At 40.1% G+C, this 18,212-nt stretch overlaps 2 protein-coding genes across 5 annotated transcripts in view; one reads left to right on the top strand and one right to left on the bottom strand.

Annotated features, from left to right (window-relative positions):
* SMC6 (structural maintenance of chromosomes 6) overlaps positions 1–13,784 on the bottom strand; it is a 77,017-nt gene extending 63,233 nt beyond the window's left edge. For 3 of the 4 annotated variants that reach the window (XR_003434174.1, XM_027113781.1, XM_027113782.1), the window contains exons 1-3: positions 13,602–13,720; positions 4,899–5,041; positions 1,921–2,038 (exon numbers count right to left, since the gene is read on the bottom strand). Coding sequence is in view for 3 of the 4 variants with exons in the window: in XM_027113781.1 (XP_026969582.1) it covers positions 1,921–2,038; positions 4,899–5,036 (256 nt within the window). In the remaining variant the exon portion in view is untranslated. Of the gene's footprint in view, positions 1–1,920; positions 2,039–4,898; positions 5,042–13,601 lie in introns of all 4 variants that reach the window. The other variant, XM_027113780.1, reaches the window with a different exon arrangement.
* An 88-nt stretch (positions 13,785–13,872) lies between these two features.
* The window catches only part of GEN1 (GEN1 structure-specific endonuclease), a 29,309-nt gene continuing 24,969 nt past the window's right edge, over positions 13,873–18,212 (top strand). Inside the window, exon 1 of the mRNA XM_027113783.1 lies at positions 13,873–14,339. The gene's annotated coding sequence lies outside the window, so the exon portion shown is untranslated. The remainder of the gene's footprint in view (positions 14,340–18,212) is intronic.

The raw sequence follows: 18,212 nt of genomic DNA, 5'->3' as shown, positions 1-18,212 counted from the left end.
AATTATAATTTTCTTCCAGTGCCAAAAACAAACAAAAAGTTGTACATATCATGAAATATTTAGTTGTTGCTATTAGAAAAAAATCAGTACATTTCAGGAATCAAATCTTTGCCACTAATAAGGCAATGGAAAAAATGGTTGATACCTTTCCAACCTAAAACTCTCATTGTGTCATCTTGGCCCATCAGCCTATTAAATGAATTTATCTTTCTAATTACCCATATACATTTAACTCATCTAATTTTTCTTACATCCTAATTTAATTAAAATTTACTTTTTCCATAAATTCTCAGAAGCCAGAAACTATTTTTAACCTTGAATGCAAGCTCCAGAGGGACAGGACTGTTGTTTTTTATTCATTTGCTTTATCTCCAATATTAGCCCATAATAGGCACTCACATATTTACTGAATGAATGAGCTTAAATATGAAAAAATTATCAGTCATATAGACAATGTTTTTACATAATATTTTGACAATTATTATTCCTAATTTGAATATTACTCACTTGCTAGCTCTTTGAAGAGTATACTTCTTTTTACCCTAACAGACATAAAATATCACAAGCTAAAATTCCAAAATCTTTAACAATCATGGTAACCATTTTCTCAACTCCACAATCAACCAAATTAATCAACTCTTATCAGCTCATCATCTTCCACAATATACTCCAAATCAACCAAAGTACACACTGGTTAGCCCAATTCAGTTCCTGGAATGCCTTTCAAGTCCCTATCCTACCTCTCTCCTTTTTCTTCATTTCCAAATTCACTGCCTCCACCACTTGTGAAGTTATATTAATAACTTCGCTGTTTCAGGAGTGAAGATCTAACCGCAGAACCAACCCACCAGTCTGCCTTTACTTCTTGTCCTGTTTGACCTCCCTGTAGCTCTGGTTCCTTTGTCTATCCCCTCCTTCTGAAAATACTTTCCTCTTGACCGAATAGAGTAGGGAAAACAAAGAACAACAACTAAACAGACTGTGCAGCTACCTGTACTAGTTTCATGTTCTAGCACGGCCACCAGCTGTGGACCCTGGCAAGCTCCTCTCCCTCTGTACTGGCTCAGTCAAGCAGCCAACACCTCACATCTGGCGGGGGTCCACTACAAAAGCTACCTAACTGGTCTAACTCCTATGTCTTCCCCCTTCTAATCTACTCTCTACAATGTGGCCAGTTTGTTTCACAAATCTTCACCGTGTCACCTCTATACTCTAAAACTTTAACTGCTTCCCCACTGACTTGTGAACGAAATCCCCAAATATTTATCATGGCAGTCAATATCCTCAACATTACCTACAACTGATTCTCCAGTGTATGCTTCTGCCCCTCCCTACCATGTATGATATGATAAAACCCTATGAGGTTGTTCACCTCTCTCCATATACATCTGCTTCTACCCCTCCCAACCTTTGGTGATGAGCAATCTTTGCCTGGAACATCTCAGCTTCTTCTTCCCCAATAAGATCTAAAGAATTTTTCATTTTTATTCAAGTACCACCACAAATACCACCTCTTCTTAAAGCTTTCATTGGCCACAACCGTAAGAATTAGTTTCTTTCAAGTTTGGATTCCCAAGGCACTTTATTCACGCTCTTACAACATTTAATAGATATAAGACACAGGCCTGCCTCAGTTGCAATGAGGATAGCTTGCCTACTCTTCTGTGGTATGAATTCCAAGGTACACAGATTCAGAAGAATAAGCAGGAAATGTTTATCCCTGTTGCATAATGAGCCTAAAGTTAACTCATTTCTTAAAGTGCAGACTGGCAGGCAATACTGAAAAAGTTCATGACCACAAATCAGAGGTCTACACCTTAGATTTATCAGCGCTAGTAGTCACCTATTTTAAAAAGTTAGTGCATTCTGATCTCAAGGTACTGTTCAAAGTCAAATAAGAAGGAGGGCAAAAGCACTTACTTCCATTATTGCCAACAACAAAGTTGACATTAGAACCAAATTTAAAGGGTCCAAGCATCGAATGACACATGAAGTTTCTGAGCTGAATACTCTCAATGATTCCAACTTCTGCTGCTGTCTATTAATTAAAAAAACGAGAGAAAACAATCGAATTCACTCACTACAATCAACCAATCATTTGCTAGAAGAGAAAGATTAGCAGTGCTACCAATGAAAAATGTTACAGAAAGTATAGTGGTTATTTTTTTGCGGTATGCGGGCCTCTCACTGTTGTGGCCTCTCCCATTGCAGAGCACAGGCTCTGGACGTGCAGGCTCAGCGGCCATGGCTCAGGGGCCCAGCCGCTCCACGGCATGTGGGATCTTCCCGGACTGGGGCACGAACCCGTGTCCCCTGCAACGGCAGGCGGACTCTCAACCACTACGCCACCAGGGAAGGCCAGAAAGTATAATTTTAAATGTTAACTTTAGTCAATGAGTAAATGCTATTAAATGGAGACCTTATATGATTAACCACTCATTCTAAAGTCCTTATAGGATCTAATAAGTGTATCAAGGTTTCTTAATACGGACAATACCAACATTTGAGTCAGATCATTTTTGTTGGAAAGAGGCTGTCTTGTGCATTGTGAGATGTTGAACAGCATCCCTAGCTGCTACCCACCAGATGCCAGTAGCACTCTCCCCCCACCCTAGTTGTGACAACCAAAAATATATTCAGACACTGCTAAATGTCCCCCACTGAGGGGAGGATATGTAATTATAATTCTCATATTGTGAATATATGTCATAATTAAATTAGAGAAGGTTTATCAATGTTTCAAGCAAAAGTTCGGCACAGAGTGGTCAGACTTCGTAGTTAAAAATACGAAAATAAATCAAACATATTTTACCAAACCTTCCAAACGTTTTTAAAGAACACTTAACGTCTCCAGCCTTTTTAGTCATTTATTTTAAAAATCCCTGGCTCTCTTCTACTAGACACCAGCTTATTAAAAAGCAGAAAACATTTACATCCTTGTATGAGTAGAATACTGAAAATCGTGGTTGAAGACTTTTTAAAAATACGTTTTATTTTGATCTAACTGAAGACTCAGATGCAGTTGTAAGAAATAATACAGAGAGATCCTGTGAATCCTTTACCCAGTTCCTGCCCAAGGTGACACCTCGAAAACTACAGTACAATACCACAACTAGCATATTCGTATTGATACAGTGACGATACAGAAGATTTCCATCACAAGTATCCTTCACGTTGTCCTTTTAGAGCCCCATCCACATCCCACCCAATCCACCCCCTCCTTAACACCTGGCCCAATTATCTGTTCTCCATTTCTGAAACACTGCCATTTCAAGATCACACAGAATGTAAGCTTTTGAGATTGGCTTTTTTTTTTGCTCAGCATAACTATCCATTTTTGCCTGTATCAGTACTTCACTGCTTTCTTTTGCTAAGTAGTATCTCAGGGTACAGATGTACCTCAGCACGCCTAACTACTCACTCACTGTGTGACATCTGGATTGTCAGTTTTGGACTATTACGAATAAAGCTGCTATGGACATTCATGTATAGATTTTTGTGTGAAGATAAATCTTCTTTTCTCTGTGACAGATGCTGGCTTATATGATATAGTTGCATGTGAAATTTCTTAGAGAAACTGCCAAACTATTTCCCAGAGTGACTGTATCATTTTACATTCCCACCACTGAACGATCCAGTGTCTCTGCATCCTCACCAGCATATGGTGTTGTCACTTTTCTTTTTTTTTTTTTTTTTTTGCAGTATGCGGGCCTCTCACTGTTGTGGCCTCTCCCGTTGCGGAGCACAGGCTCCGGACGCGCAGGCTCAGCGGCCATGGCTCACGGGCCCAGCCGCTCTGTGGCATGTGGGATCTTCCCGGACCGGGGCACGAACCCGCGTCCCCTGCATCGGCAGGCAGACTCCCAACCACTGCGCCACCAGGGAAGCCCGGTGTTGTCACTTTTCAAAAAATTTTAGCCATTCTGATGGGTATGCAGTGATATCTCATTGTAGTCTTAATTTGAATCTCCCTGATGAAAAATTATGCTGAACATCATGCCATGTGCTTATTTGCATCTGTATATCCTCTTCTTCAGTGAAATGTCTCTTTATGTCTTCTGCCCATTCTCAAATTGGATTATTTGCTTTTTACTGCTGAATTTTGAGAGTTCTTTATACAAACAAGATATTAGAACTTTGTTAGATATGTGATTTGCAAATATTCTCCTGGCTTGACTTTCCATCCTTATAACAGGGTCTTTTGCAGAAGAAAAGTTTTTAATTTTGATGAGGTCCAATTTATCAATTTTTCATTTAATGGTTTGTACATTTGATGTTAAGTCTAAGAATTGTTCCTGAATGCTAACCCGAACCTGAACCTGAACCTGAACATTTGGTACAATTCTCCAATCAAACCAACTGGAACTGAAGATATCTTTTTGGGGAGTTTTTAAATGATGAATTAAATTTCCTTTATAGTTACAGAGTGATTATGATCTATTTCATATTGAATGAATTGTGGTAGTTTGTGCTTTTCGAGGAACTGGTCCACTCTTTCTAAGCTGTGAATCTATGTGTGTAGAGTTGTTAACAGTATTCCCTTATTATCCTTCTGATGTTTGCAGAGTCTGTGGTCATATCCTCTGTTTCATTCCTGATATTAGTAATTTGTGTCTTCTCTCTTTTCTCCCCTTTGTCAATCTTAGTAGAGGTTTGTCAATTTTATTGATCTTTCCAAAGAACCAGCTCCTTGTTTCGTTGTTTTCTCTACTAATTTTTTCTAATCATTAACATAAACTTCAAAATTAGTGAGATGATTTTATCTCAGCTTTTTAAAATTCATATTACTTTTCCTCTGCAGAGACCCAGCTCCTGATACTGAATTAAGAATATGACATATAAACCAGACATGAGAAACATGCAAATCAAAAGACATAATATTGTAATTTTGCACTCACCAAAGCAGAGGTACCATTAGTGAAAGAAACTGTACATTCATCTTCGTCACCATCTTTATCAAAATCATCCAGCTCTTCTTGTCTTGGTCTTTTGGCATTTCCAGGAGAGAAGAAATTTCCTTCCTTTCTTTTGGCCATCAGGTCTAAACAAATATTAGGGACAATGAAGAAAATCATGTATAGCATCCATAAGATTGTTCCATATACCTTAAAAAACTAAACAAAATCAGACAGACAAAGCTTAAGTTTTAGTACTATATCCATTCATATTTACTTTAAAAAGTTAGAACTATCATCTGCATGGAGGGAGGGGGCCGTGAGCCAAAAGATGAAGGTGGTCACTAGAGGCTGGAAAGGCAAGGACACAGATAAGTCAAGAACCTCCAGAAAGGAATGCAGTCCTACTGCTCCCTTGATTTTCGCCCAGGCAGACATGTCAGACTTCTAACCTACAGAAGTATAAGATAATAAATTTTTGTTAAAAAAAAAAAAAAAATCTGCATTTGCTACACTAGTTGATTTTACTTCAGAATGATTTATGACCCAGGTTTTTACTCATATGGGCCTAAGTGTTTTAACTCCTAAGCTCACAAAAGGTAAAAGATCTTATTTGTGAAACTGCGGATCTATTGATAGAGATGGCATAATGCCTCTGAAATGATTCCAGAGCAATCATCCAATTTTTATAACTTATAAATGGTGAACCACATAAAACTAATTTTAATTATTTTCCCAAAGAAGCATATTTGGAGCAGTGCTGCCTAGCATCAATAGTGTCCCTTAACTCTTCTCCAAAGAATCAGCCCATGCTGATTGTCTGTTTTTTTGTTTTTGTTTTTTACTGATATACTATAAAATTTATACCTAGAAAATGAACATCATCAAGATTTTCTAAACATATAAATGCTGCATCTCAAGTCAAAGCTGATGGTCTTTGATTGAAATTAAATGGTTGACTACTCCAAATGTTGCTTTCATTTTTCTCTTAAAAATTCACTTAGAGATCTAAAATGATAGGTACCCAATAACTGTTTGCTGAATAACTGGAAAGAAAAATCCACAGCATAGGTAATAAAAAATTTCTAAGATGTAAGAATATGAAAAATAGCTCTACTCTCAACCCATTTAGGTGCCCCTAGTGCTATACTATAGCAACCCTGTTTGTACCAGGTACATGGCAGCGGTGGGTTAAATGAGATTTTCTCTCTCATGCATTTGGATTGAAAGATTCAAGTCAGTTCTCAGTAGAAGAGAGGAAAGCTCCACTTGCTGATGTACCTGCAGGGCAAGACAGCCAAGCTTAAGTGTGTGTGTGTGGGGAGGCTGGGGGGCTAGTGGAGCGGTGTTACAAAGACGGCATGTAGTAGACAGAGAACAGGGAGCCTAGAGCAGAGATGTGAGAGAAGGAGGGCAGGCGAGACGGACATTCGTACAGTGTTTAATTTTTACCCACTGCTTTCTTAAGTTACACTGACAGAACCAATTTTGCAGAAACATCAAATGTCTATACATACTGTGTTGGAACTGCTTTGGGGAACTATCTTTGACAGGTTTTATTGTGACAATGCATGCTTCATTAAGTGAACTGGGTAGTTTCCCTATCGTTTTTTTTTTTAATATATTTATTTTATTTATTTATTTTTGGCTGCGTTGGGTCTTCATTGCTGCGCGTGGGTGAACAGGGCTACTCTCCATTGCGCTGCGTGGGCTTCTCATTGTGGTGGCTTCTCTTGTGCGGAGCATGTGCTCTAGGCATGCAGGCTTCAGTAGTTGTGGCATGCGGGCTCAGTAGTTATGGCTTGTGGGCTCTAGAGCACAGGCTTAGTAGTTGTGGCGCATGGGCTTAGTTGCTCCACGGCATGTGGAAACTTCCCGGACCAGGGCTCAAATCCGTGTCCTCTGCATTGGCAAGCGGATTCTTAACTCTTAACCACTGCGCCACCAGGGAAGCCCTCCCCATCCCTTTTTTTTTTTTTTTTTTTCTTTTTGCGGTATGTGGGCCTCTCACTGCTGTGGCCTCTCCCATTGCGGAGCACAAGCTCCGGACGCGCAGGCTCAGCGGCCACAGCTCACGGGCCCAGCCGCTCCACGGCATGCGGGATCCTCCCAGACAGGGGCATGAACCAGTGTCCCCTGCATCGGCAGGCAGACTCTCAACCACTGCGCCACCAGGGAAGCCCACCCTCCCCCATCTTTTTAATGCTCTTAAATCACCACTCTGGCATGACATTGAAATGTTTTCTGAAAGTGAGAAAGAACTAAGCTTAAAGCTATTAGATATTGGAGACTATTTTAATTTTATGAAATCATTTCAATTTCTTTTTTGTACACTGGTTATTACAGGTTCATTATATCTTCCTAGAACAAGTTTGCTATAATTTTATTTTCCAGAACACTGATAATTTAAAGCTTCAAATTTACTACACAAAATTATCTTGTTTTGTAAAATCCTCAACTGTGGTCATGACTCCTTTCACATCAATTCTATTTAATTAAATTTAAACTTTTTTCTCCCAAAAGTAGTTATTTGCGTTTTTCAAACCTAGTTTTTCTTTAATGAAAATATTTTAATGTTTATTCATATATTTTTATACAACCAAATATAAGAGATATGCAGTGGGGCTGGAGTTTAGTCTCTAATTCTTTATCTCAAAGTGCAAGTTAATAAAAGCAATCAGACATCCACTTTCAGGAAGAAGGAATAGATGTAATTTTCCCTATTCTCCCTGCTTAGTAAAACTAAAATCCTTGAAAAATATATACTATAAAATAAACATAAGACGACTCTGAAGGAGGCAGATTGGCTAGGAACCACGTGACCCAAGGAATGACATCGTGGTAGTTCCCTGAGTTTTTGTTTGCGTCAACTATCCCAGACTTGGAGAAGCCAGCAACAGGGGAAACACCAACGGGTGCAGGGGAAAAACAAAAATGCCTAATGAGGGCTTCCCTGGTGGTGCAGTGGTTGAGAGTCCGCCTGCCGATGCAGAGGACACGGGTTCGTGTCCCGGTCCGGGAAGATCCCACATGCCGCAGAGCGGCTGGGCCCGTGAGCCATGGCCGCTGAGCCTGCGCATCCAGAGCCTGTGCTCCGCTATGGGAGAGTCCACAGCGGTGAGAGGCCCGCGTACCGCAAAAACAAAAAAAAGCCTAATGAAAGCTTGCTCACTCTAGACAAAGGAGCAGGAAAAGGGGAGCCTAACAAGACAGGAAACTTTTAGACAATAATCACTCTACTCCAGTCAAATATCACTAAAAGAACTGTTGGCCCTTCCTCTTCCCCCCCAACACCAGCAAAGGCCAAGTAGGTAGCCTGGACTTCCACCCTGGTGAAGCTAGTTTCAGAGAAGGCTGTGTAGGCCAAGTAGGGAGCCATGATGATGGCATCAGGTGGAGAACTTAGATGTCCACCCCCAACAGGAGGTAACAGGATGCTACTTACTCCCATTCCCCCTTGCATGGTGTCAGAGGAGGCCTTTTACCACTGCCCAGAAAGGTGAGGAGGCCACCCCACTGCAGTGTCCACGTGGGGGGCTGAAACTCCCACCCTAACTGAACAGCCACCGTAAGCTATGGAAAGAGCTCTGGTAAAGTTTTAGATGTGAGTCTTTGTGTCCATGGCCTAAAAAAACCATAGGGCAGCGGTTCTCAAAGGTTGTGGTGTCTTAAAAAGTACCAAGGACCTCAAAGAGCTTTTGTTTAAATCTACCAATATTTACCATATTATAAAATAAAACTGAAAAACTTTTAAAACAAGCAACACACAAGTACACATTCTATCAGTCGCCAGAGCGATGGCATCATCACATGTCTGTAACCTCTGGAAAACTCCATTGTACAGTCACAAGTGAATGAACATGACAAAGGGAAATAACATCTTACAATAATTATGAAAACAATTTTGATCTTGTAGACCCTTTGAAAGAGTCTCATGGATCCCTGGACCACACTTGGCAAACTGCTACTGTAGGGGATACTATAAGCATGTCCATGACACAGTGCCATAAAGGACAAGGCATAGCTACCAGTAATAAAGTTAGGGCAGCAGAGAAGAAGCCAGCCATAGAATGACTGGTAGACTTGATATTCAAAATGTGGTCCAAGGACCATCAAGCAGCCGTCTGCATCTCCGAGGAACATATTAGATACCCAGAATCTCAGGCCTCAATTTAAACCAACTGAATCTGAAGCTTCATTTTAACAAGGTCTCGGGTGACCCACAGGCACATTGAAGTCTGAGAAGAACTGTTGTAAACAACATTAAAAAACTTGGGACTTTATCCTATCCTGAAGTCAATAAGGAACCTAATTTATCATGATAAATCAAATACCACTTAAAAGGTATATTAGTTAACATCCAAAGAAGGACACTTAACAAATACCTTTTGAGACAGTACTAGTGTTACAGTCACAATTACATAATATTCACCATCTTTTTTACAAATAATGTTTATTTTGAATCTCTTACACAAGTCAGAACTTGAAAATCAAACAATTCTCAAATTATTTAATAGCAAGAATTAATGTATATTAGTTTCAGCCTGTTGCTAATTTAAGTTCCCTAGAATACCACCAGGCTATTATTTTCCCAACACTCCCTTCTTTCCCACCCACACCTCTATTCCTTTCTCAATTACAGTAATTTATTTATTATAGAAGAGCAAAGAAGACACATTACTTTTTGGTTTTCCCAACATTAAATGCTCTTTTAGACACTGTTTTTATTAATGCTTAATACATGACCTTGCAGTTAGCAGACACATCAGCTGACTGATTTTAGTATTTTACCATTAGAAAATGGTAGTTTTTCAGGTAAAATTGGGGGGAGCAAGGGGCATGAAGGTAAATGTGATTAGCTCCTCACAACGAATGTGAGATTCTATACAAGACGGAAGACAGTGTGCTACGTGACAATGATGTTTTTTATTTGCTGTGCTTAGCCTGGGATTTGCAGTTTGCTGTTAGGTTGCCATGGTAACTTGCATCTAACAGACACTGAAGGATCCTACCTTTTAAAATAGGAATCACTTTGTAATTTAATGATAATGGATTTTTAAAAACACACATGAATGTCTTGAGAGTTAATTTTAGGTTACAATAGTAAAATTGTTTCTAATAGGCTAAAGAGACATATAAACAGATGCAAAGAAAAACACTTTTAATATCCTGCAATATATAAAAATAGAAAAAAAAAACTCCTCTGGGATTTTCAATATATCCATAAAGCTCTTCATGGTCTTTAATATTTGTTTATTTACAATAAAAAAATTAAAATTAAGGGACATATCATTTCCCCCTCGCAGAAAGCAAACTCCATCAGAGCAGGAACAGTAACAAATATGCAGATTCTCAATAAAAAAAAAGTTCAAGAAGAAAAATCAATCACCAAGGGTTAATTACAGCAAGCATGTACACAGGAAATTTGATAGAGACCAAAAGCATTTTAACAAAGGACTATAAATTTCTAAATTTTCAAATTTATTGTGAGTATGCAGTGATTCACACTTCCCATTCATATCAAAGTAGGGGTTAACAGCAGTGAGAACAGTCATAACAGAACTGGAATTATTAATAGAAAACAATGGTTAAGAAAAGGCAAACTGTTGCTGCTTCTGAATCTGCCATGGACTACTTACCTCATTCCCAATTCCACTTCTCCCACCACCACAGACAAATTCATTCTGCATTATATCACCTCATTTTTAATGTACTGAATTAATTAAGCACACTACTTGGAATATATCATGAAGTAATGTGAGATGCAATAGATAATAAATAATATAAATAAGTGAAAAAAGTCATTAGGCCATCCATCAAACAATTCCAGATAAGCAAAACTAGGAAGTACTAAGCACAGCACTTCAGATAATAAAATGTGAACACTCAGATTTGTGTTTTAAAAAATCCCTGTGACCTCAATATAGAAGACAAACGAAACAGAGAGAGTAAGAATAGGGGCAAAAGAGACCAGTCTCTAAAGGATAAGGGGTGCTGAACAAAAGCAGTGGCATGCACATCAATGTTCACTGCAGCAATATTTACAATAGGCAAGATATGGAAGGAACCTAAGTGTCCATCAACAGATAAATGGATAAAGGTGTGATACACACATACACACACAATGGAATATTACACAACCATTAAAAATGAAATCTTGCCATTTGCAACAACATGGGTGAATCTAAAGGGTATTATGCTAAATGAAATAAGTCAGACAGAGGAAGACAAATACCCATATGATCTCACTTATATGTGGAATCTAAAAAACAGAAGAAACAAAACAAAATGAAAACAGACTCACAGATACAGAGAACAAACGTATAGTTGCCAGAGGGAGGGGTTGGGGATGAAATACCCGAAGGGGATTAAGAGGTACAAGCCTTTCCTTTAATCCTCAACATCCTTCTAAGTATTGTCCTTATTTTACAAAAGGGGATATTGAGGCTCAATTAAAAGATACTCAGACTTATGTAGCTATAACTTAGCAGAGCCTAGATCCAAACCCAGGTTGTCAAAACCCAAAGTCAAACCTCTTTAACGTCCAGGTTCCTCATGGTATGAACTGAGTTTAACCAAGTTTGACTATTTATAGGCAGTGAAATTGGATATTAAGCTGTTCATCTTCTTGTCCATCCTTCGTTAATGTATAAAACTACATAAAGGATTCTAATGTGATATGTCCCTCTAATATTACTTATTCAAGCCAATTAAAACTTGGGCTTGCTTTATAGAATTTTACCTTGTGTTTAATTTTCGGAAACAACCTTTACTCTTAATACTAAATGCCGTTATCAGTAGACTGAGCAGGTTTGGAAAGGAAGGAGGATAAATAATACATTTATGTTGTTTGAAAACACTGAGTTTTAAGTGCTCCTGAGATAGAGAGGCCATAGGCAATAAAATATACTCTGCAGTAGAGGCAGATTTGGGAGTGGAGCTAAGAAAGCCACAGGAAGTGTTCTGAATTTGGTCACCAGGGAAACTATGTTTAGTGAGAAAGATGTATCTCATTAACTAGTGAATCCAAAACACTAACATTAATGTAAGTATCTACACTTGACCCTCAGTCATCTGGACTTGTGTGTGTGTGTGTGTGTGTGTGTGTGTGTGTGTATATATATATATATAAAACTGTGACATTTAATTATGCCTTAAATATAATGCATACTATTGTGGTAAAATTTTGATTTATTAATTCCTGAAAGTAAGCCAAGTACGGCTTTGATTAATTTTCCTAACTTAGGTCTAAATATGATAGTCAAGATTTAGGCAGGTTTTACACAAAATTCTACATCCAGGCACTCAGTAAAATATACTCTGTAAAATAAACTTTTGAGAATGAAACTGGTTTTTCACTGTAACCACTTTAATATGCCATTTGTGCTGACTTTTGCCAGGCTCAATTCTAAATACTTCATACTAATTATAGACAGGTACAGAGATAAAACTCTAACTCTCTCTCTCTATCCCCCCACCCTCACATATTTAAGAATCCTGTGAGTTAGGGACCATGTTATTTTCTCCAATTACAGAAAAGGAACTGATATTTGCAGAGGTGGTACTGACTTGTCGGGGGTCACATTAACACTGGTTCTGTCTTGCACAAAAACATGTTTTTTAAGCAATATTCTAGTAATCTCCAAACTTCTTTGTACTTACAGCCATTCAAGGAAAAAAAAACAACACAACTGTAAATACACATTCTCATAGGAAATTATTACTCTGCATATTTCACACAGTAAAAGAACGAGATAAAGTAAATCTAAGTAGTTCCAATATGGTCCCTCTCCACTCATGCACCCATGGAACTCTCTGCAAGCAAGTGCATGTGCCAGTGAACATTTTAAAAGACTACATAGCAGCCGTCTAAAAGCCGTCAGCGAATTTGGACTCTTTTTCTTTTGAATATACATTCCAGAGTAGCTTGTCTTCAAAACACTCGCTTGTAATCGTCTCCTCATGAAATATACAGAGCAGTAAGCACTCACATAAGTTCTGTCTTCAGGGTTTAAACAGCAAATAGTTGCTCTTTCTAGGAATTATCCCAGGATCCTCTCAAGCCCTTTCTCTACCCTTGAGTCCTGTGTTCCGCAATTCCCAATAGTGATTCTTCTCCAGCTCATCTCCACGAGAAAATCAGGGAAAAGAAATAACATCATAAAACCTCCAAACATCATAATTTAATTCTTCCAGGTACAGAAGAGTTTGCGTTCTCATGAAACTGGCATTTTAGCAGCAAATCCAATTTAAGTAATACTTACATACATCTCTTAAACATTCTTAAGTTGCTACTTGCGAGGTACCATCAAACGGGTGATAAAAGCCCGATTCCCGAACCCAACCTCACCCCCCGACCCTTATACCCCCCAAGCCCCTCGTCAAAGCCTAAAGGGCCGTTTTGGGCCGCGCGCCGGGTCCCGCAGCCCGAGCCGGCATTGGCAAGCCTCGCCGCCAGAGCCGCTCGAGGGCGGAGCCCAGCGGACACACGGGCAAGTTTCCCGCGGCTGAGGGGACCTGTGCCGCCTGCGGAGAGGGCGAGAAGATCCCCGCCGGCCGTGGGCCGGGCCGCCCGGGCCCCCTAGACACTGTAGCAGCTTCGCTGACCCGGCCGCCACCAGGTGGGCTGGGGGCGCCAGCTACGAGTGCGGTGGAGGGGCATGGACCCGCAGCAAGGGAGAGCGACGGCGCGCGCCCTCACCCTACCTCGAACAAGTCGAAGTCTCCCGAAGGAACCTGATCGGCGGGGCGGCCGTGGCGCAACAGGACGCTAAAGCCACCCGAGGGGCGTCTCGGCGTCGGCCGGCCGCCGTCGGCCCGCGGGGTTCTGCGCGCCCACAGCGGGAGAAGGCAGCAGCCCGGCCGCCCCGGCGCCCACCGCGGGACACTCCGCGCCTGCGCCCCGCCCCCCCTCCCGCCGGGACTCCGCCCGCGCGTGCGCAGTTCGGGGTTTTTCGCGCCACTGGCGTCTAAGAGGGGCCGGAAGTGCCCCTGGGCGGACGGAGAAAGCTTGTAGAAGCTTAGGGCTCGGCGATAGCGGGACGCGGGGAGCGGGGCGGGTGATTTGCCTAAGTGAAAGTGAAGAAAGCTCGGAGCCCCAGGACTACAGTTCCACCCATGCGTACAGCGACCGGCTGGGAGCCCGAGAAGCCGAGCGTACGGCCGCGGTCGCGGAAAGGGGACAGTCACTTCCCGGAAGAGGCGGGGCCATGGACGAGAAGGCACCGAATTCGAAGTGCTCCCCAGGAGCTTTCCGGGGCAGGGTGCTAGGCGCCAAACGGTCGACTTTGCTTGGGGAAGGAAAGAGAAAGTCTTTCCTTTTCTTTTTTTATTTTTTGAGAAGAGGAAATTTAGAAACTTGTAGACAGCAGTAGTTAAGATTCAGGCCAAACTGGTAAATCACGGAAGGGCGTCTTTCAAAACCAAGGAGGAAGGGTTGTCCCGGTAAGTCCCGCAGAACGGTGGAGAGACGGCACCGCCTGTGTCCGTCCACTGGCTCCTTTGCAGTCTGGGTTGGGGGCGAGCTCTGTGTTCGTGTCCCTGTCGCACCCGCCCCCTCCTCCCAAAAGGCTCCCTTTGGGTCCAGGAGGACAGCAGTCCGAAGCTCCCGGCCGGATTCAGCCCTGCTTTCCGAGCCCGGAGTCTCCCAGTCCCTGCGGTTCGCCCCGGCGCGTGGGAGCTGTCCGCCGCGGCTCCGCGCTCTGGCGGCCGTGCCGAGGCCGCTGGGTCCCGAATGTCCTTCTCCCGGGCACCGTGGGGTACACTCCCACGCCTGGTTCAAGGCCATCCTGGGCGAGCCTTCCCTGATCCCCTTGGGCACACTTGGGTGTTCCTCTTTTTTGGTGTTAACTTTGTGTTTTGGAAATACTTCCATTATAGCAGTTATCTTAAGGCATTGTGGTTGTTTATTTACAATCTTTCTTTCCGCTGGCGCGTGCCTACCTTGCAAACGCTCTCAATAAACATCGGAACTAAAGAAGTTTAAGGTCCTTGGCTTAGCTTTCAGCGCTTTCTCAACCCGACATTAAGCTACCGCCTCTGTCTTTACACAGCTCTTCACGTGGCAGCCCTTCACGTAATATACTTTCTATACCCCAAAATCTTCCTTTCTAGATGGAAAAAAGGGGTATTTACTGCTAACCCAGAACACCCCCGAAGAAATTGATGTCAAACTTCTGGTCTCCAGTAAGGAAATTCCTACCCTTTTACTTCTAAAGATGATCAAGTATATGTTCCTTTCCTGGCCTTTGCCATGATACACATATGACATAGTCGAAATAGGTGAAAACACTACGACATCTGGCCCAAGTGGTCCTTGTGGGTAAAAGATGGGAAGCACAGCTGGGAGGTCTCTGCTTATATGTCACTTCCTTTAAGAAGTCTTCCTTGATGCCCTACACTAGGTAGGATACCTTCTTTAGCTCTATTTACTCCTGTAGTTCTCTAGCCTTACTTCTGTGCCTGTACTTGTCACATTGTTATAATTCCCTTTTTATCTCTAATCTCACCTAACCACGGTCCTTAAATGCAGGGCTTGATCTTTCAGTATTGTATCTCCAGCACCAAGAAGAATTCTGGTTAATAGTAGGCATTTAATAAATGTTTATTAATAACAAGTAATTTAAGCCTGTGTTATATTATTCTTCAAAGTTTAAGCTAAATTCATATGAAAATAAAACTGAAGAAATAATAAACACAGCATTAATTACTGAAATTATGTGGTAAGTCCTATACAATACAATCCTGAATTGAAATAAGCTTTATACAGTTTACCTAACTTTATATGAAATAGAGTCATCTGCATGGGAATTGGGAAATTTAAAGTAGTTCCTGCTTTATTGTTAAAAAAATTTGTTTCTAATGTTTCTGCTTAAAACTGAAATAAAACTGGAAAGCTGTTAGTTTAATAAAATGTATATTTTTGCATATCAAACCATTTACCTCTTTTATGTTCTTTAAATTTGATTCATTAGTGGAATTAGCAAGGTTCTGTGCTTTTCTCACCTCATTCAGTTTTATAATTAACCAATAAAGCTTATTAGCTTTTAAGGAAGTTTTAGGAGCATAAATTGATTTATGGGTACCATATGGTTACATCAAAGGATTTGGTTTTGTTTTAACCTGAAGGGGATTCTTAAGCTCTTTTTTTAAACTAGAAATTCATGTTCTTTCTACCAAGAAATAATATCTGAAATAGAGTGATTTGTTTTTAATACCAAGCTATCAGAATTGTTGATGAGATTCGAAAGATATCAGAATCTTGTAATTCATTTGGTTTAATACCTCTCATTTTGTAGATGGCTTAAATGTCCTCCCAAGGTTGTACAGCTAGTCAGTGTATATCCAAGATCAAAATTTTAGGTTTTCTATCCCAAGTCCAATGCCCTTTCACTAAAGCATATAAATTGAAGCCACTAGTAGGCTATAAAGTTATTTGCTGTGGGTTGTTCTGACTTCGTTGATTCACATAAGTATTCTTGCATCACATTAGTTCTTAAGAACTATATTAGGAGACTTTTTAAAATATATGTAATATACATTGATTGCATGAGCAGATTGATGTCAATGAAATCATTACGTTATGAAAGATAGGAGAAGAGACTCACCAAATCTTACATCATAAAAAATTTCAAATTTCACCTATTAAAATAAAAATGGAAGATAAAATTATACACAGTTTGGGGTGAGCTTGCTATGTGTAGTATTTTTAAATTTTACTTAATGCTGAGCTATTTTCAAGCAGCCTTTTCAGGTTGATCATGACCTCATGCAAGAACCATCTGTTCTATCTTTGAGTGTAGTTGTACTTGAATATCTTAAAAGTTGTTGCATTCTGTCCCCTTTGGGAACTTTAAATGCTTTTACAGTCTTACCATTGCTACTTAATATCACTTCAAAGGAAGGGCTGGTGCAAAGAAAGTGACAAGGAATGGGAAATAATAGATCGTGGAAATAGACATTTTAGATTAAGTGCATCCTTAAAACATGTTATGGGGAGTTCCCTGGTGGCCTCGTAGTTAGGATTCTGGGCTTTCACTGCCGTGGCCCAGGTTCAGTCCTTTAGTGGAAAACTGAGATCCCACAAGCCACACAGCACAGCCAAAAAAACCAAACACACACATGGTGTAATTTTTCATAAGATATTTCACATAATTTTACCCTTTCAGAACTATTGAGGTATTTGTTTAATATTCTGCTTTTACAAGTGATTTTCAAAAGGAGCACAAAGACCTTAGGTTGTAGATCTATTGAAGATAATCCTAAAATAGTATTTTAAAAGAATGCATTACATTTAGAATGCTTTGTAATTTTACATTAATATTTTTTGCATTTTACAACTGACTATAAGATAGCACCATAAATGAAGTAAATTAACTGGTAACAAACAGAAGTTATGTCACCCTTAAGGAAATTCACTGTCCATTACCAGAGAGATGAAGATTTTTAAATATGTTTTAGATTTTTAAATAATATCATTGTGGCTTCTATGGGGAGGATGATTGCGTGGGTGGCAAAAAGTAGAAGCAGAGAGGCCAGTTAGCAGACTTCAGGCACTAGAAGAGTATCTTTAGAAACGGGGATTTAGGATGTGTTTTGGAGACAGGGGACTTGTTGATCAAGTTGCTGTTAGAGAGTGAAGTAAAGAGAACAATCAAGAATGACTGCTAGGTTTCTGGCCTGAGCAACTGGATATTTGGCAATGACTAGGGATAGAACAGTTTTGAGGAGAGATGGTGGAATCAAGAATTACATGCATATTATGCATCTATGTAAAGTAGGAGATTAGATGTTCTTATCAAGAATTTGGAGAAGTTGTCAGATGATGAGGGATAAATATTAAAGAGGGAAAGTGAAGAGAAGTTTCTTCATTATAGAGTATTCAAAGGAGACTCACCTCTCTGACTCTAAAAATGATCTTCCTGTGAGTCTTTCTGTTAATTTTCTAGTTCTTATGCCTGCCACCAATCCTTTAAATAGTGTTGCTTGGCATAGTTCTAATCTATTATTTTTTAGTTAAGACTATATAAAGTCTTGCAGTTATTCAAGAAGGTCTAATGGAAATTCATTAACGGTAAGTTACCAAAAAAAAAAAAAAAAAAAAAAAGACTCATTGGGGCATGTTAGAGACAGAGGCTAGCTCCTAAAAATTGTCCCTTGGGTCCTATCATTCAGAGAAAACAGTGGAGAAAAGCACGTTTCACAATAGCAGCAATTCTTTCATGGTTATGAAAGAAACATAGCAGAGCATTACTACTTTATAGGAATATGCTTGGGGGACACGAGAGATTTTTTTTTTTTTTTTTTTTTTTTTTTTTT

This window comes from Aethalodelphis obliquidens, unplaced genomic scaffold, assembly GCF_003676395.1.
Source record: "Aethalodelphis obliquidens isolate GAN/ISIS:26980383/991018 unplaced genomic scaffold, ASM367639v1 scaffold12, whole genome shotgun sequence".
NCBI lineage: Eukaryota > Metazoa > Chordata > Mammalia > Artiodactyla > Delphinidae > Aethalodelphis > Aethalodelphis obliquidens.
Note: the sequence above shows the minus strand (reverse complement) of the source record. Positions and strands in the feature narration are given on the sequence as shown.